Source organism: Acanthaster planci, linkage group LG02, assembly GCF_054643075.1.
Source record: "Acanthaster planci isolate LZ-2023a linkage group LG02, COTS_SCS, whole genome shotgun sequence".
In the NCBI taxonomy this organism is placed as follows: Eukaryota; Metazoa; Echinodermata; class Asteroidea; order Valvatida; family Acanthasteridae; genus Acanthaster; species Acanthaster planci.
Window position 1 is genome coordinate 24042375 of NC_141778.1, and position 19554 is coordinate 24061928.

A 19554-nucleotide genomic window follows, 5' to 3' on the forward strand; every position below is an offset into this window, starting at 1 on the left:
TTTTTATTTGCAGCATTGATTTTGCTATGTCTTGCAGAACCACACTGCCAATCAATCGCTGTGGTTACTGCTCGTTAGATGATAGTCCTTGCTGTAATGTGCAGCTGCAGATATTAGCTTGGGAGTTTTAACAAGAAGTATATTTATACTGCCCTGTTTGCTACCGGTACATTGCTCTATGCAGGAGCAAATCCGTTAGAATTGCAACAAATTACAAGAATGTATGTATACTCTTGATCAGACGAGCACTATACATGCACATGTAGTCTAGCATCATGTGATTATTTCAAGATGGCAGAGCTAATTTCTTTCTGTGTAGAATCTGTTAATTTTGTGCTTTCACAGGGGATTTTCCCATTTTATTTGGCCATAAAGAACACTTTACTTTTAATTACTGTTTCCTGACATTTGCTTTACTTTTCAAAATGCGTGATGAATCTCTGTTGAACTAAGCAGAATACAGAAAATTATTACTTAGAAGTGGCCCGAATGCCAAGTTTTACAACAGAAATAACAATAAACTAATACTGTGCATGTCAAATACAAGCATCGTTTGTATACATGTAGCACTGCACTACTGAATGCTCCTCACAAGTCAGTTCAATAACACAGTAACAAGTAACAGCGGATGACCCCAGAATGAATGTTTCCATCACAGGTCAGTCATTCAAACACTGCATAGCTTGTCTTGGGAATGGATGACTAGTGACTGATATGCAAGGAATTGGAGAACTCCGCTCCAATCCAATGGTGCTCAGCAGTAAACTTGGTAAACAAAAAATAACCTGTTACAGCACTGTCTGGGCCCAACAAGATCGAGGAAAGAGTCCTTGATTTCTGAAAGAACAGAAGATAAGAAGATGGCCTGCTACAAAAAAGATTTTCAATTGAGATGTCAGTGATCCAGGAAACACTATTTGCTGAGTGATCATGTACCATCCAGAACACAAGCACCTGAGACATCAGCTCCAACTCTGTGACTGGCTTTGTTTCCTACTAAAGAGATTCAGCCAAGAAGACTTCTGGGCAAATTCTCTTAGCTGGTTGGTATCGGTAGCATGATTCATGAAGGAATGCAGAAAGCACTGAGCATCTTGCACTGACACTGCTACATTAAGGCTGGGGCTATCACTACGGCCTTCAGAGATTGAATCTAAAAACTCCAAAACACTGAAAGACTGGTGTCTATCACAGTTTACTATTATAGACATACCTGATATGTCAGGATTCCAGCTGTCAGACAACACTGTTGCCAAATGGCAAATATTCATGAACTCTGCCTACAGTCCTAACACTGGGCAAGCAAACAGTTGTATTTCGTACTGCACAAAAAAGTTGGGTGGCTCTAACAATGTGAGTTTAGGTGAAATATCAGGTGAATTATTTAAAATTTGCCAGGTCACTTACAATGTAAATGTATAGAAAAAGTACTGTGCCAGCTACTGTACAAAGTTCTAAAACTGCTTTCCGATGGTTGTTCTACACAAAAGCTGGCATAAAACTACATCTTTTGGTGGGGGTTTCCTGAGTGTGTGCAGTGATACAGTATATTCCCTTGATGCAAAGATGCCTGGTCAATGTCATGATAGAAGGCGGTATCAAGTCTAGGTGAAGTCCACAGGCCTACCCATAAATATTCCTAGCCTGTACATGTATTTCACACAGTGCATCAAGCACACAAAAGATGAAGTAGTACATTTTGTGATACATCTATCTGAATGTAGTGCTTTATCAGCCACATACAATATGCGGGTGTGCTCTTACAGTTTGTATACAACATTTACAGGGCAGGAGGTTTGCTTGAAATTTCTCAGACAGATCTGCTGGATGTGCCAAACCCAGACTCACTTCAGGTTCTTGATAATATTCTGTCACTGGTAGAGTTTAATAAGCCTTTCCCGAGTTATATTTGAATAAAATCAGGTACATGTACACTGAGTTCTTTAAATTCATGTGAATATAACAATTGGAATTCTCCATACCAAAGTCACTGTTGCTATACCTTGTGATTCGGGGCAAGGTTTTCCTTAGTTACATAAGAGACGCCTTGCAACAATACACTGTTCTCAATGGATAAGAACGGCACAAAGGAACTAGTCCAATCCAAAGATGGTGGTCGTATGCAAAAGCTTGCCCCTGAATCATGAGGTATAGCAACAGTGTCTTTAGTCTGGGGAATTCAAATTGTTACGCTTCTATGCAATGAGATAACACAGTGTACCAGATTTCATTCAAATTTAACTCGCAAGTGGTTTATTGCATTGGTGAGGTGTTAATGTGCATATGTCATGGGAATATTGATCCAGAACAGTCTTGGGTCAAGACTACTCTAGCATGTCTAGTCAACAAGTGCACTTGCAACAGGGTCCTGATTTTTTTATCCCAAGTTTCTCAGAAAATGCAAAGTGTATCATGTGAATTAATTTACAATTTTAAGATGGGAAAGTGGAAAAGGTAAAATAAAAAGTGCACAAAGATTTGAGGCTGGCATCCATACACATTCAGTAACTTCGGCAGTGATGGAAATTGCTGGATTCGCAAAATGTGATACATTTTATGCAAAAAGCGAGACAAACATGAAACTGATGTGCAATTTTTGCAAATGAAAATGTAAAAAAAAAAAGATGCACAACAACGGCCATACACGCTGCCCCACCAGCTATAATCACTGTGCACGCGGCAAGCTCATTTGGCGGAATTATATAGCACGTGTAGTTCAGTATAGTACGGTACGAGTGCACACATATACATTCAATGCACGATAAGTGGCGCTATGAACTACATGTTGGTACACACACCCCAAGCGCGATAGCAGCTTCGCATATACATTCATAAGTACGTGTTAACTTCTGTCATTTCGTGGTGATCAAAGTGTTGTCTGAAAGGAAAACATGCAAAGTTTGGTTACCATCCGATTAGGGAATATTGAATTATGGGACAGTAAAGTTTGAAAAATTTTGTGCATGTTCCTATTGGAATGTCTTCCAAGTGACCCATTTTCGGTAATAAGAATAACAATAATTATACACGCATTAAAGTAAAGGTGTCCACCAGCATTGGTGCTCAGCTCAACATTCTAGCTATCTCTGCTCATCTCATAGCATTCCTCGTAAGTATCTGTGCCCCCTGGGGAGTGACCAGCTTGTTACTGGTGCAAACAGCAAATCAAATAAAACAAACTCCTCTGCTCTCGGAGCTTAAGGGCAAGTACCCATTTATACTCTTGGGTGGAGCGAGGCAAATAGGGTAAAGTGACTTGCTCAAGGTCACAGCATATGAGCAGATGCTGGATTCAAACCCCAGACCCTCTGGATTGGGAGTTACAAACCATAACCTCCAAACCACACACCCTTTTCAACAGAGACAATATTTCATTCAAATGCAACTGAGTGAACTTTTATGTTTCTTGGCATGGGACTCACCCAGAACTATGACTTGGATGGAGAAGGACACAGACAAGCCAAAGGCGTCGCTCACTGTGTAGACTATAATGTTCTCCCCTATAGGTAGCATGGTGTTATTAGCAGGTGTGGTGGAGACTCTCACAATCTCTCCAGAATTGTCCATCAGGTTAGTGGGTGGCGGTAAACTGACAATGGCAAAACTTACTCCAGGGCCTGCTGGGAGCGAGGTATTTGCTGGTCTTGTGAATGTTGGCTTTTCCCCATCTGGTTCCACCATTTTTTGTTCAAGTAAGAGACAAAAAAATAGAATTACCATCAGGAGAACAGTCTTCGGATTCTATAGACAAATTTGAGAACTTTTTGGAAGCCAAGAGAAATTTTTTCAATTAAAAATAAATCTGAAGAAGAAAAATCACCAGGAGCTGTGCCCATTCTGTCTGAGCTTTTTTCTCAAGCAATTGGCTAGGCTTAATAAATTTCACTCAGCAAAAACTATCATAAGCCAAAATCATCAACAAAATAGCTGACCACAAAATTAAACGAAAAGGATTCAGATACCAGTTTAGCTTCCAAAAAAAATACATTTTAGACAAAATTTCCGGAGTCTGAGATGCAATTTTGCTATAATTTTTGGGGTCAGGTGTCTGTTTTGTCAGATGAAATCACACAACATCTCTTCGACAACTTTCTGCATCTTGACAATTTGCATGCGATTAGCAATCCTTATGACCACATGGAAACTGTAGGCTTCATGGGCCCTCTCATAATTATGCTACAATATAATCAAACTGTACAAAGACTGGGAAGAGGTTTGTGGTTTCATTCAAATGCTTCCAGTCAGAACGGCTAGCTTTGCCTGAGATAAAAGCAGCGACACTCAGACAACTCCACTCACCTCTGATCATGACAGTTACATCGCATGATGCCGTATTCCCACTGTCGTCAGCAACCGTGTATGTCACAGTATGGTTGCCAATACGAAGGACAGGAGACCCAGGTGGATTGGTAGTAACTGTCAATGATGTCACAGAGTTGTCACTTGTTGTAGGGGCAGGTAGAATCACAGTGGCATCGGGTCGTCCACGGTCAGTATTTCTAATCAAGTCATCTGGGCACATGATACTGGGATCCTGTGAATCTGTTTGAGAAATAGGAAACAAATGGATTAACATGTGACAATAGCTGACGAAATTCACCCAATTAAGAAATACAACTTCTAGGGTGAGGGCACAATATAAGCTGCCTTGCAGAAAAATTTACTCAATCAATTTATGTCTTTAGCCCAAATCTGCAACAAACCAATAATTAGCCTTGAACACTGCACAAGTGTTTTTGATAGTAATCTGTTAATTTGCTTAGCAAATGTTTCCCTTGAAAGTGAATGTCTGCTTCAGCAGCTCCAGAAAATTTGCTTGCTCTGGTTCCTGCCTTCTCTATCTGACATTTATATAAACATGGATGGGCCCGTTGCCAGCCTACTTTGCCTTCACTTGTAGGTAGAGGCTGTGTTAGAAATGAATATTAATAGCAATCTTGGTTTAAGAAATTCTTCATGGTTACAAAAGAGGCAAAAGCCATATGCCATATCTGCAAGATACCCCCTTCCGTTGAACCACTGTCAGCTCGGAACACGCTACTTGCAAGTGTCCTTCAACTGCCAACACCAATAGGTGGTTGTTCGGCAACAAGAATAAAGATTTCAGATGTGCATCCACTGCCCATTCCTTTTCATGTCAGCCATATCACAAACATATCATTTTTGCAAAAATCAGGTTGTTATCAAGAAGAAACTATTTCTCAGTTATAAATGACACCCGAAAAAAATCCATCTTAGAGCAAAAGAATAAGATAGCAAGAAATTTAATATACAGAGGAACAAAGCAATGTTTCACTGGAATTTACCATTTAGCGGCAGAACTGCAGTACTTGCCACCCCTGGTGGGAGCCACTGCAAATGACCAGTGATAACATTACCATGGTTACCGGATGCATCTACCCTAGGCCTGTGGTGTACATGTGTGACGTTATCAAGCTAGAGAATGCGGCCCACAACTTAGTGACCCTTGATGCTTGTCACCATAACACCGCCGTGCATTCAATGTGCCAATGTTTTTTCCCTCAAGTTCCTCCATTCCATAAAATTTTTGCCAAACTGCAGCTTCTATCCCTTGATCTTGTTGTCGACAACCAATGAAACCTTCCATCCGAAGTGCCACATGCATTTCTGCATACACTGTTCTACAGACTTGTTTTCAACAAAGAAAAACTGAAAATAAAAACTCCTGTATCTGGAAAATTTCTAGAGGCAAATCTGAAGCCTGAATTCTAGTAGCCTGGAGTCACTTACCTAGCACCTCCACTTGGAAACTACACTGGGCAGAGTTACCCTCTACATCCATGGCTGTGTAAATCACCTGAGTCAACAAATGAAATTCAACAAATGTTAACATTTCATCCTTCACAGATTAAAAAGAAAAATGCTTGCAGCAATGTTAACATGCTGTGCACAGCTACAAAGGTAGCTTATTCATATACATGTACTTACCTTGAACAAAAACAGATTTTCATGTTTCAACTACATGTATCTATTCTGCGCATACATGTTTCTGAATCATTTACAATACATTTTCCAGTGATCTAATCGAGTCTATCGCAAGTCCTTTCACAAGTTAAGCCACGTATCCTTTCTCAATGACAAAGACAATGACTTGTGATGAACTTGCAGGGACCTGAGATGGACCAGGGATGCCAAGTCATTTTCTCGTCCAGAGACTGAAACTAAGGCCAGATATTAGTCCAACCTTTCATACACAAAAGCTTGAAATCAGGCTTTTGAAAACACTACTGTGGTCTACACAGTACAGCTGTGTGCGATATTGGAGTTCCATGCTAATCAATGAATAGAAGTTGCTTCTACAAGCGTGAGATCTAATTATAATTGAGTCAATTTGATCACACTGTTCAGAAGGATGCCAAGGGGATTTCTGCAATCTTCACTATGTCTTCAGCTTCAGGATTCTTTGTGATAAAATCAGTTCAGTGAGTTGGGAATCTCTGGCTCAATGTGATCTTTAGAAACATCAAGTTGTGTCATGCATGCACGGTCAGAGTTTGGTATGTTTTCATCTGACTCAGACCATGTAGCTCAAAATGTCAGCAAAAGACACAACCAAAGCCATGATTTGGAAAAAGGACACCGTAGCTTAAGTGTTTGGATAAGGTCACATCAAAACTGATATATTTTTATTTCGACTAAAAATGCACAAAATAAGTTTGTGTACAGAATTCAAAGTTGGGAGAAGTTAACTGTGACCTACAGCATCGAGTTCTGGAGTATAATCCTGGGAAAACTTTGTGTCAAGTTAGCCAGACACAGACTTTTGGATAATTCTTAAATGATGAACCCAAAAGACAGTTGCACTTCAAAGTGTTGAGTTGGTGAAATCTCTTTTCTTCATTTCCTTTTCCAAATCTTAAACTTCATCTTTCCTCTGCACCCACTAAAATCTAACTGACTACTTTTCTACAGAGAACAGAAAGTAACCCTTCCATAATATTATTCTCGAATTACTTTAGCACACACACATGTACCTATGTACACAGCTTCCCTCATGCCGCGCATACTTATAGTTACTTTTCCATCACTGAAACTATGTGGTAGTTTGTACTCCAAAGATGTAATGCACATCTTCCTGAAACAAACCTGGTACAGCTTGGTGGTCAATACATCTGTATTGTTAATGTTTGTGAGTTCAAATCCCAACAAAGTAAGTTTGTAAATGTTGTTCTTCCTTACAAATGCCCAGACTACAGGACAAGAGTGCTCACATTGAGGAGGAGTTAACACAAATATCAAAATACGTCTACACAAAATTGAAAATAACTTCATCATAAATATTTTTGTTGTTTGATTTGTAAAATTTTTAAAAGGCAGATGGCTAGTTACAAGACCAAATTATTGACCGTTTACTCTACTGACCTGGTAGCTACCAATTTCATACTGACGGTCAGGTTGTGTGTTGGCATTGATCGTGGGGATTTGTAGAGAGTTGTCAGTGGCGTTTGGTGGTATCCAGGTCACAAATGCACTAGCAGAGTCTTGGGTGGCATTGACAACAATATCTGATGGGCAGCTGACAAACTCTGGTGGTAACGTATCTATATCGAGAGGAAGTACAAGGAAAGGAGAGATAAAGACTTATCTGCCAACCAGGAGTAAACGCCATACTGGTGCACAGCTTGTACCCCAGGGTAAAATTGCCCTTTCTTTGGACAAATAAGGTATTACAACTTGCCTAAATGCTTGTGTGAGTTTTAGGATAGGTGCAATACGTGTGTAGGCGTGGCACCTCTCTGACAACTTTTCACTAGTTCATGCTACAGGTTCACTAAAGAGAAATGATTTTCTGCTCAGTAACCTGAGAGTGTGTAAAGATATGCTCAGAATTTCTATGCACAGTTGTGGGCATCATATACATGAATGCTTTGGCAGTTTCTGATGGTTTTTGTACAAAGTCAGAGGGTCTGAGGGAGGCTGACCGTGCATGGTACCCTGACTGAGTCTGTGGTTAAAGCAAGTACATGTACTGCTTTGCGGCATAACCTCTGAGTACAGAAAAGATGAAGAGCTACAGAGAGAAATGCAGGGAAAATCTCTTCCAAATGATTCTCTGGTGAATACATATGCAATCTTCTCATTTTAGAAATGTTGAGATTTTTAGCTGAAAATAATATCACACTTGGAAACAGTAACACATTACTGTGAAATTAAACAGTCTACAAGAGATTAAAGGCCACTAGAGCACTGCACTGTACTGCACTGTAATGCAAAACAAATGCAAGATAGTTTCACCGAATGAAATAGTCATGTCGTGGATTTGCAAAAGTTTATTTCAACTTCCTGCAAATGTTTTATGATATCAAATTTGTTCCGCGTCTGCGGGTGCCCAAAGAATGAACTGGCCTTCAGAAGAACAGATTTCACTTCCTCACCATTGAATCGAATCATGACCATGAACATGCAGCTCCCAGGGTTCCCAGCAGCATCTGTGGCCATGCAGTTCACTGGCGTGTTTCCAAACGGGAAGGCAGAACCACTGGCTGGAGTACAAATGGCCACCAGCTGGCCCAGACTGTTATCCCTCACCAGTGGGGCAGACCAGGTTGCCCGCGCCATGCCAACCAAGGGGTCATTGGTGAATGCAACAATGCCAGCAGGGCAGGTAACCCGAGGTTTTTCACGATCTGGTGTACATGAAATCAGATAGAACAGGGACTGATTCTTTCTACTGGATGCTGTTAAAACTGCTTTTTGCTAAGACAAAGCAAAACAACCCCCCCCAAAAAAATGTGCTGTTTGAATGGACAATCCGTTGCCACTGTATTACAATCCCCTCCAAGCCGAACAAAAGAGGACTTTTTTTGGTACTCACTGCATAGGTATATGCGGATTTGATGCAGAGCACGCTGAGAACACGTAACTAATTTATTCTGGCAGGTACGGTCTTTGCATACATGCAGAACACGTGTAAGAACCCGCTTGTAACAACCTGTCTGTTTTTCGTTGATTGGGGGTGCACTTCGGCTCGGGGCTGATAACAGGCCCAAAACATAATGATGTCTCACTTTGTTTAGAAGTCCACTTTCCTGGGGAGGTCAATGAATCAGGTCCCGGCACAATCCCATTGGAAAGAACATGCGCATACAGAGCTTGGCATCATTATGTTAAAGGTCTATGTACAAGCTAGCTTATTAAAAACCCCACTGAGGGCAAAATGCTGGCTTTCAGGAAAATGTGTGCGAATTTGTCAACCAATACCTTCCACTACAATACTGAAAGAGCATCTGTTCTCGTTGTTGGCTTCATCATGGATGACAATGGTAACCACGTGTGGACCGACGTGGAACTGGTCCCCTGACTGGTCGGTCTGCTGCCGCACGGTCACAATGCCAGCGTTCTCAGTGATGGTAGGCGGGTCCCAGAAAACTCGAGCCGAGATGGACAGAGGGTCTGTTGGCACAGTTCTGTTGGCTGGACACTGGATGGACGGGGGCTCATTATCTTGAACAGCCAAAAAAAGCAAAATAAAACAGCAATATATATCAGAAGCATGACTTATTCCATTAAGTCAATGTAGCACTCAAAACTACACGGCTTATTACGCCTGTACTGCCAAAACCCACTGAGGCAAAAAGATCTTCACTGTCAAAGGAGCCAGCTTTCATAAAACAACAACAACAAAAATCACAGCCAATTATGGGTTTATGTGTTAGTTATAACAGCATGATATGCAAGGGGGTTGGTTTACCGACAACGGTGACCTGAAAAGAGCATGATCCTGTATTACTGGCAGTGTCAGTCACGGTGTACTGAACCCTCTGGAAGCCCACGGGGAACCGAGTGTTTGGCTGCACAGTTGACATCATCTGTACTTGGCCTTCTGTCTCGCTGAGAACCATGGGTGGATCCCAGGTGACGATGGCATATGCCTCACCCTGCTGTGTATTAGTGTTGATGTCATCCGGACACCTCACCAAGAGAGTTCTAGGTGGGGGTGCAACTATTTTTTTTAAATACGGAAACATAAGACAGATACAGTTAATACGTGAAACGTGACACAACACATGTACAACGTGTACGTGATCCAATCTCCCAAAACAATTAAAAGTCAACACAGTCACTTTTGAGTTAAAGGCATTTGAAGAAATCTTGTACAAACTACATGTAAATCAAGATTTTTCATCAGGATGCAAAACTAAGTTTGGCAATAATGAAAAGAGCCAAGTTGGCTTTATCTGATGCTAAGTTAACAGAAAAATGAAAGTAAGAATCATTTTGTGGTATCCGGCTGCATATCTGTTTCTCGACACTCAATACAAAATAGGGAAAATATTGCAAATGAATAAGGTGGAAATACACCGAAATCTTTAGGGGTGTGTGTTTCTGGGTATTTTTGGGACTGGGTACCCATTTTATGTCAATACCAGGTACCCGGGTACCTTAAAAAATATACAGAACACTTAACAAATGGCACTGCGTGCAGTCCCGGTGGACCATGAGCACGAAACAGGCCTCTTTGTTGGTACATTCAGAACATCATATTTTATGAAACGAAATTGTTTGTTCGAAATTTTAACAAAAGTTGCTCCACATAGTTGAACTGTAGTTATGACCGCAGGACTGGGTTTTTCAGTGGCACAGTGATTTTTCAGCAAAATTCTTATTAAAGTTCACATACATTTTATATGTGCAATTTTTTTAACGGGTACCCGGCCCGAAAAAAATGGTATTGGGTTTTGATATTGACGGGCGGGTACCCAGAGACAGGCCTCGAAATCTGTGCTGTACAAGGGTAGTAAACTAAATGGACAGAAAATCGATTTGGAACACATGCCCAGTGGATACTTTGCCTTCTTACCTGTGTTTGGAATTACAGGATCAGGTACTTGAGGAACTGGAGGTTGCGTTGTTGCTAAAAGGGAGAAAAACAGAATGTGTGAGTACACAAGCAGTCTGCATCTCTTTAGGTCTAAACTTTGGACATTTCCTGTTCAGACCACTACAATCTTTCTGTTCACCTCAAGATGTCTTTGACTGCCAGAGCTGGTACTGTCCCTGCAAAGAGGTCTGCCATTGAAACGATGTGAATATTACCTTTTCTCTCAAAACTTTCGGCCCAAAATACACATAATACCATCTGATGGTTTACTGAGAGTATACATGTATACTGGTACATGTATATCAAAAACTTTTAAAGGTCATTCAAAAATAATGCAAGTGGGTAGGAAAAATTATTTTATTTGTATATGTGTTTGTTGTTTTTATGTTAACATTTTTTTCTTTGGGAATGCTTTCAGGAGGGTCTTCAAAGATGTTTGAGTTCACATTTGGCCTTAAGCAAATCAAAACTATTTATGGGTATAAAGATTAACCATTAACGTGGTTTTCCCCTTGACCATATTTGAATTTGCAACCCAATACACGAAGTCATTGCACCCCCATGCACAGGTATTGCCATTTATCACAACACTGTTGTGTACAAAACTCAATTCCAAAGCCAAACTCGAACAAAATATTTGCATATCAGAGGGCTTCTACGTACAATAGAACAGCAACATAAATGGACCAAAGGCACATAGTTTGCCTGGGTACATATATCAAGTAGTCAGACCTTATCAACGACTGCGCTAAAATATTTCATAGTAAACTGTGCACTTCATATGCCAGCACACATTTTCCTTGCCTCGAGGACTGAACTGTTGTACTGTTTGAAAGAAAGCTGTTTGTGACCACATGTACTAATGTACATGTACCTGTGGTTTTCGTTATTAAATCTGACACACAGTATTTTTTTTCACTTAACTGAGGAAGCTTCACGGGGAAATTTCTCAATGCTGAAGTATGTGCTCACTCAAGCTAGCATAACAGAATATCAAAAGCAAGCCAACATGTGGCATGTAAATTTACTTTTCAAAAGCCTTCATGGTCTAATGGCCTGGCTTTCAATTGCCATGCCAGAGATTTTGGCAGATTACAAAACTCTGGGAGTTGGCAAGGATGTTTGTGCAGGCTAGGGGAATTACATCTGCAGAAAAAAGGGTATATTGGCTTAATATGAAACTCTGGTAGTTGCGAAGTTGTTTGTACATATACATAAGTAAAAACTAAAATCACAGTGACTTACATGAACCTGTAGGAGTTTCGACTGTACTGGAATCTGTGGAAGAGAAGAGATGTTTTGTCTCTTAAACCCTGAAAATTTTCTGCATTACAGAGATGCCTTGTGATCATTTTGACACAGGTTTATGACATTTGGATACTGTTCTCACAAAATGTACATGTATGTATTTTTAACAACAGGTAAACCAATGCAAGAACTGTTTCGTTTGACAGCATGAACTATACATGTATATCGCCACAACAAACCTTTGATGAATTGAATCGAATCAAAACTTCCCAGATGTACTGTAAATTTCAAAGCATGTCCTGGAACAGGAGTTGTAATGACCTGAATCAACTCAACTCGAGTCGTGATTTTTGGCATCTCAACTTGGCTCAATTCCTGAGGGACAAGTAACTCGAGTCACTGCAGGCGAGTACAAGTCACCGTTCCTTTCATTGGAAACCAGTTCTTGAGAAACATGGTCAGGATCAGCTCTATGGCAGTCCTAGGCAGGTCAGCCCTACTTGTAAAGCCTAGTTTCCATTTGCTTGAAACGAATGCCAATGACACACAACACGTCAAGGTGCAGATAGTTGGAGAAAAGACGCTGCTTGACGTCATTAAAAAAAAAGAAGAAAAAATAGCATCTGAAACTTGAATAAATAGTTGCACCAAATACCCTTTTCAGATGGCAAATCCACCTCTTGAAGTCAAACTGATACTCCAGTTTGATGTATTTTGTTTATGGTCAGCTATTTTGTTGACAATTGGAGCTGCACCTGTTTATAGTTGTAATCAGAAGATGCATGGATCCAGCATGTGAGTCTGTATCTAGGCCTTCTCTGGCAATTCTACACAGACAGTTTGCAAAATTGAACCTGGTCCAAACTGTCTGAGTTGTTGCTTGCGTTAGTCATGATAGAGTGTTTGCACATTATTATCTATCATTGGGACTGATTGCGATGCTCTCTTTACGTCGATCTGGAAACCAGGCTTAACTTATTGCTTGGAGTTGTAAGGTACTGAGAAACACAGAATAACCTTGACGTATGATGATTGTGACTGAACTTAAAATAAAGGGGGTTTCTGTGCAGTGCAAGTGCTGTCAACTTACTCGGCAAAACGATGCCAAATATCACAGCCAAGGGAATGCCGATGACTGCACCAAGCACAAAGATGGTGATAGCAACAGCCGCAAGGAGCAGTGGGGTAGACAACCCGGCTGCTGGGGCAGCCACAGGGGGACCATACAGTGGGACCCTGCTGGAGGAAGGCTGAAAGACCCTGATAGACAAGACAGAAAATAAGCTCAGGGTTGTGGTTGAGTCCATCGTAAGATCTTTCTCATCCGATTATAAATCTGGTCAAACTTAAAAGTGACTCATCTTTTCCGTTCTTCTTTAGCCTCAAAGCATATGATTTTATAATTTTTCATTCTGTATTACTTTATTTTAAATCTTGCGATACTGGTTTGTTGAAGAATGCTATATGAATGAATTTATTATAATTAAGTAAAGCAGGATTTTTTTTAATTAGTTTCTTGTCTCTGCCCTCTTACTGTACTTATTGCCTGCCCACCTCCTTTTTTTCAAAATTATTTGTCTTATTTTGGTTAAATTTGCAATGTATGTTGACCTGTTCCTGACAACATACATATAATGTTGTTACAAATGCAAGTTTTTTAAAACCACTTAAAGTAGGATGTGCTAAAAACACAAGGGGCTAAAGCATCCAGGGTCAGGTTGGCTGACATTTCAACATGCCAATCCTGCCCCAAAATATTTTGTACACTTAGCACAGTGGAGGTGGACGATGAGTGGAATTTGTAGTTGGCTGCTACACGAAGCCTGTTTGGGTATACATTGTACATGTACATGTATCTACATCAAAAGTTGGCCACTCTAAATCTTCCATTGTTTTCCAAAGTCAAAATTTCCGGCCAAAATACATGTCATACAATCTGATGGTTTACTGAGACTGGTACATGTATATCAAAATTTTTTGGAGGTCATTCAATTAATCTAAAAATTAAATGGAAAAGCAAGAGGCTTTTTGTGGTTCCCAAGTTTTGTGGGCAAAACCTTGAGTGCAAAGCTTGGCCATTGACTCAAATAGAAAGAAGCAACTGCATGAAAGTGTCACCCGCGTGGGCAGTTGGCTGAAAAAAATACATCAATCAACTAAGAGGCATTGACTGAAATGACAAGGACAGCCGGGTTGTAAGTGCCACTTATACAAAATATGAAGTTGCCTGTATTCAGACGTACATAAAGTGACCACCGTACAAGGGCAGGTTTACTTTTACGTTTACTTTTGATTAGTCATGGCAGTTGTTACACACATGTGTGCACTTGTTTGAGGTTGATCATTTGCTGTTTCTAATTGATGAGAAGCTATTAATAATGATACAATCTTATTGCATGGACCACTAACAACATTTATGCCTTATGTTCTTTTTGGGGTAATTTTTGTTGGGGGGGTAGTTGTTGGTTTTGTTTTGTTCCTGTTGACAAGATGTTTTTAAATTGGAAAAATTAGCACCTGAGATTATAACAACTCACAGATTCTGTATCATGATTTCCTAGTACTATATCCATGGCAACCAAAGTACTATATCCATGGCAACCAAAGTACTATACCCATAGCAACCAAAGTACCATACCCATAGCAACCAAAGTACATACTATACCCCCTAACAACAAGTAGTATATGCATACAAGTTTACGTGTTGCACATACTGTATTACCAAGTGCTAGCACTACACAGCAGGGTACAAACATTTTGTGAAGCACTTCAGAAAAGTACCAGTAACCTTTCAACAAATTTCATATTAAATAGAAACTTGCACATCACTAAAAGCAACCCGATTCTCTGGAGTGAGGAGAAGCTATAAAACAAATACTAACTGCTTCCTCTCATGGTGAAGTAAAACAATCCCCTTTTTCCTTCCCACAATGCCTTTCTAACAATTTGCAAAATCACCAGTGCGGTACTAGTGATAAGGCTTAAAATGACCAATCACCTTCATATTTCAGGCTCTAATGACTGGGTGCCTGTTCAAAAAACTTATACAGGTTTTTCTTTTGAAAACTTCTGAAAATAGATTTGTTATTTCAAATTGTCTCTTTGTATCTATGCATTCATATCTGACTTCATGAGCATGTGTTCAAATATTCTGAAAAAAAGCTGTAAATAGGTTTTTGGGAATTGTAAATTTGGGGACCCAGTTCCTATAACAGAAAGGAGAGTTACATTTCAACATTTGAATTGACCTTAGTAGATGACTGTGACGTCATGCTTAATACCTGTCGGGTTTATGTTGTCAAAAAAGGGTAGGGTTTTGAGTTTTTAGGAAAATTTTGAGGGGAAACTGTGTTTTAACATATGACAGATGGTGAATTCAAATTTGCATGGTTAATTTATCAGTAAAAAAAGTCACTTTTCAGTGCTCACAATTTACAATTTGAAATTTCCAAAAAACTGGGTCAGCGCAATGAAGAGAGTGCCTTTCTTTTTGGGGGGGGAACTTACCAGTTTTGCAAGATTAAAATGTCAAAAATTGGGGGGTCCCCAAGTACAGGCCTACAATCCCTGGTTTTGGACTGGTACACTATAGAATGCATTGCTTGTTTGCCATCCAAACCCATTATGCCGTGTCAAAAAAGGACTGCCTGATTTGTTTGCAAGGCATAATCCAACGTAGAATCATTGAAATCTCCATAGCAGAATATATAGAACTACCCATACGACCAGACTACAGAGTTCACCCGCAGAACACACCCCCAATCATGCCAATAGGTCTATGTATTTCATTGACTCCATGATAACGGGCGGTCGAAATCTCTCCCCGGTCGAAAGCCCCCGCGCTTACCTTGCTTTAACTCGGCTCATCGTCCACCGCACAGTCCGCACTCCCACGCAGCAATCATGGGAGCGCGGCGGACATTTCACCCCACAGTTCTAGGGTTATTCAGAACACAAGCCAAATTCATTTACGGTAGGCCTAACAAGTGACTTTATACAGTAAACTTTGCTATAAGTTAAAATGTAAACATATACCTCGATCCTCGAAAACCCCGTGGATCACGGTATTCATACACAGGGTCGAGGCTGAAGTCAAGCTCGAAATTATCTCTCTGTTGAGACAACAAACATCAACGATTAGTTAATCATGACATTAGTCAGTGCTTGCACCCTAACATGGGGACGACATGGATGATGGGCCTCTTTTTTTCTTTTCACCATAGACCTGGAGTTGTTTTTCTCCTTCTCGTCTATGTTTCCACCGAACGTAATTTTTCGCCACGTGGTTTTTATTAAAATGTGAAGAAGGCGCGCAATAACATGAACAACATTTCAAGGACAGAGGTGCCAGACTATTTGGCGCCCTTTTGCGATGTAAGCATGTGTATTATTTTCAGATTATCTTCAGGTCTTTAGTAGGTCAGTATGATAAGTACCACAAAGGGGCGCACAGCACTTTATCGCCAACGTCCTTCACTTCACTTTACTTACTTGAATCGGCCTTATTTCTTATTGGCACTACAACTTTCTCAGCTAAGTCGAAAATGATTGTATCTAAATATCTCTGTACATTTTTTAAAAGGCCATCCAAAAAATGGGGACAGATCTAAAGATACCGGTATCTCTTTTTATTATGTTGCATCAATGAACTCTCAATCTCATTGGGGGGGGGGTATTTAGGCCGAATACACCTCATACTCTTTCAAAGATATTTTGTTCAAGGTCGGTCGATATAGTGCATCGTTTCACAAATACGTGTATTTGACAAAAACAGAAAGCTCGTTACAGATTGGTGATGCAGATTTTCCAATGAGTGCAAGTTCTATGGATAGTTATAGGTACAAGCACCTAACAAAGTCCTCAGTGTCACACAGGTTGGTCACAATAGATTTGAAGCAGAGTGAAGTCTGTGCTCTGCCCCATTTTACATTTATAAATGTACACAAACTAAGTTTATGTATACATGTACAACTCCAGGTAGTTCATTTGCCTTTTGCCCCTCGGAAAAAAATATGCCCTTCTGAGTGGGTACGCCCAGAATTCAGCCAACAGAGGTTGTGTGAGGCTGCCATCTTTTGTTAGACGAGTACCCATGCGTATCTCTGAGGATAAAAAGCTCTAGCAAAAATGGCTGCCATGCACAATCACTTTAGTTATGCTTCTGATTTGAAGTTTGTGTGCGCATCAGGTTATTAATCGATTTTCGTATTGATGGTAATGATTATACAAATGACTGCAACATTTTTTAGTTCTCCAAAAGTCCATCGGTCGTATACTGTTTTGATATCCCGTTGTGCGCGTGTGTGTAAGTGCACGTGGGCACGCTAAAAACTCGGACAATAAAACTTTTTATAAGGAAAACAAAAATACAACGTGGACACACCCAACGGGGCTTCTTTGCTTGGGACTGCAACTGATGCATGAATTGAATAAAAAGACGGAAAACTTATTTTGTTAGTTGCCGCCGATTAGTCTCACAGTAAGAAATCTACACGTTGTAAGTATATGACGCTAAAGAGGTATCGCGTGCCATTTTGGTTTAACATAGGCCTCAGATGCCAGGAATAATGGACATCACACTTTACACAACACGGATTTTCTGATAAAAAGCTTTCAGTGTAAATAGTAAACAGATTTGTAAGTAATATCACGGTCGTTTATAAAGTACATGTACTTAGAAACGTCTTTTCTGAATTCTGAAACCGTCGAGCGGTTTTATACGTGTATTTAAAATCGCCAGATGGTCAACAAATACATTCTTCCGTTTTAACTCGCCGTTACTTTGAGCAAAGGGCAGAACATATCATTTCAACCTTTAAGTAGCCAAGTTTCAAGCTTGTAAGCAGTAGCTTAAAGCCGGTGGTTCCAGAGTGGAAAAAAGGAGCAATTATAAAGCAATTAGGACCCTGAGTAAGAAAGATTTGGACGGTGAAAATGCCACATGGGACAAGAATTCTATTCTACAATCGTCATAATAAACAAAACCATGGTTATTTCCCCCCTATGTTATGGTTGATCTACAGGCAAAACTACAAATGGCCCCTTCAGTAGTCGAGGCCTGAAGTTACCCAAACCTTGAAGTACTACGGGCGTATTGGCATCAAGTTCACTTCCCTTTTATATCCCGATCCCAAGCCACTTCACCACATAACGAGTTTATTCTCTGCAAGTTTGTCTACACCCTTAGATCTTTCTTTGCACAAAATATCTAGCCGGGGAGGGGGCATTTTTTTTTTAGAAATGTTCATAGTCATACTCAGCAGAAAGGTTTTGTTTAAAGCAAAAAGGTGACAACTTAGATTATGTTCAACGCCAGCGGTAAGGTGAATCTCTTATACGTACACAGGAGTGCACGACGGCGCGGGTCAGGAAGGGGACTTGACAATGAAAGTATGCTGATCATTTTACTCCATCAAATATGCAAACAGGAGCCGAAGGTATACATGTATTGCGCTGTCTATATTATGCTGTCGCCGTGCAAGTTGCGTTTACAAACGAAATTAAACTTGTACCCCTACCTTAGTCACCATGTTGGAAGAGCGTCACCTTCCCCGTGAACTCGTCTCAAATTAAATTTACCAATGCGAATCGGTGAACACACCCCAATGCCAACTGTTTCCGCTCCCAAGTTACACAATAGGTGCCCACAATGCCCCTTACTCGTAAAAGCAAACCGGTACAATATTAGGATCACGGACAACGATGGGTGATGGATGAATTTTCTCGGGTTAAATGGATTTTGCTTTGACGTTTGTGACGTCAGCTCAACCGATTACAATGGTCAGTGACAGCATTCTTCGCTGAGAATTTTGCATACAGCCAACGAAAGTCGTGTTTTTTATACGAGTCGACAGTCATACCACAAAAAGTCCAAGTATACTGGAATGGAGCGACGAGGCAGATGTGTCGGAGTTTGCTACACAAATTCTTTCCGAGTGCATAGTTACATTTCCCGGTGTTGTTTGGTAAATGAACTTGGTCTTTCCAGTGCTCGTTCCTTTCTATCGCTGGAATGAACAAATTTTACATAAAACATCACCAACAGGAGCCTGACTCTCCAAATCAACCCCGATTTTAATGATTTTATAAGTGAAATGGCTATTAAAGTCATTAGCCAGGTCACTTTCCGAAGAACAAGTAGGAAACTCATCATGTCTACTTGGCTTCAGCAGAGAATTAACAACGCCATATATTTTCTTTTGATCCCCATAGCAATCGTTAATCTCGCTAGAGTAATAATCCTTACAGGCCTGAAAGACCACATTTGTTTTCTTATTTCTGAAATACTGGAACACATCTCTGCTAGACGTTGTACAGTGTCTTCGCCAGAGCCTTTCAGCACATCCCCTTAATTGCCTGTGTCTTGTAATTTCATCACCTCCGCCCCCACTTTAAATACGCCACAGCCCCATATTCAATGTAACAGAATAGTAGGCTCGATTATACTTTGCTGTGGCCAGAAA

At 40.4% G+C, this 19554-nt stretch overlaps 1 protein-coding gene across 3 annotated transcripts in view; it reads right to left on the bottom strand.

Moving 5' to 3' along the window:
- LOC110988641 (hyalin-like) overlaps positions 1-18756 on the bottom strand; it is a 59318-nt gene extending 40562 nt beyond the window's left edge. For 2 of the 3 annotated variants that reach the window (XM_087133251.1, XM_087133249.1), the window contains exons 1-12: positions 18610-18756; positions 16127-16203; positions 13182-13351; positions 12089-12121; positions 10823-10876; positions 9713-9964; positions 9223-9465; positions 8397-8648; positions 7384-7562; positions 5752-5818; positions 4300-4542; positions 3423-3668 (exon numbers count right to left, since the gene is read on the bottom strand). In XM_087133251.1, coding sequence (XP_086989377.1) covers positions 3423-3668; positions 4300-4542; positions 5752-5818; positions 7384-7562; positions 8397-8648; positions 9223-9465; positions 9713-9964; positions 10823-10876; positions 12089-12121; positions 13182-13351; positions 16127-16203; positions 18610-18621 — 1828 coding nt within the window. In that variant the 5' untranslated portion in view covers positions 18622-18756. Of the gene's footprint in view, positions 1-3422; positions 3669-4299; positions 4543-5751; positions 5819-7383; positions 7563-8396; positions 8649-9222; positions 9466-9712; positions 9965-10822; positions 10877-12088; positions 12122-13181; positions 13352-15938; positions 16100-16126; positions 16204-18609 lie in introns of those variants that run through there. The other variant, XM_087133250.1, reaches the window with a different exon arrangement.
- Positions 18757-19554: the final 798 nt, after the last annotated feature.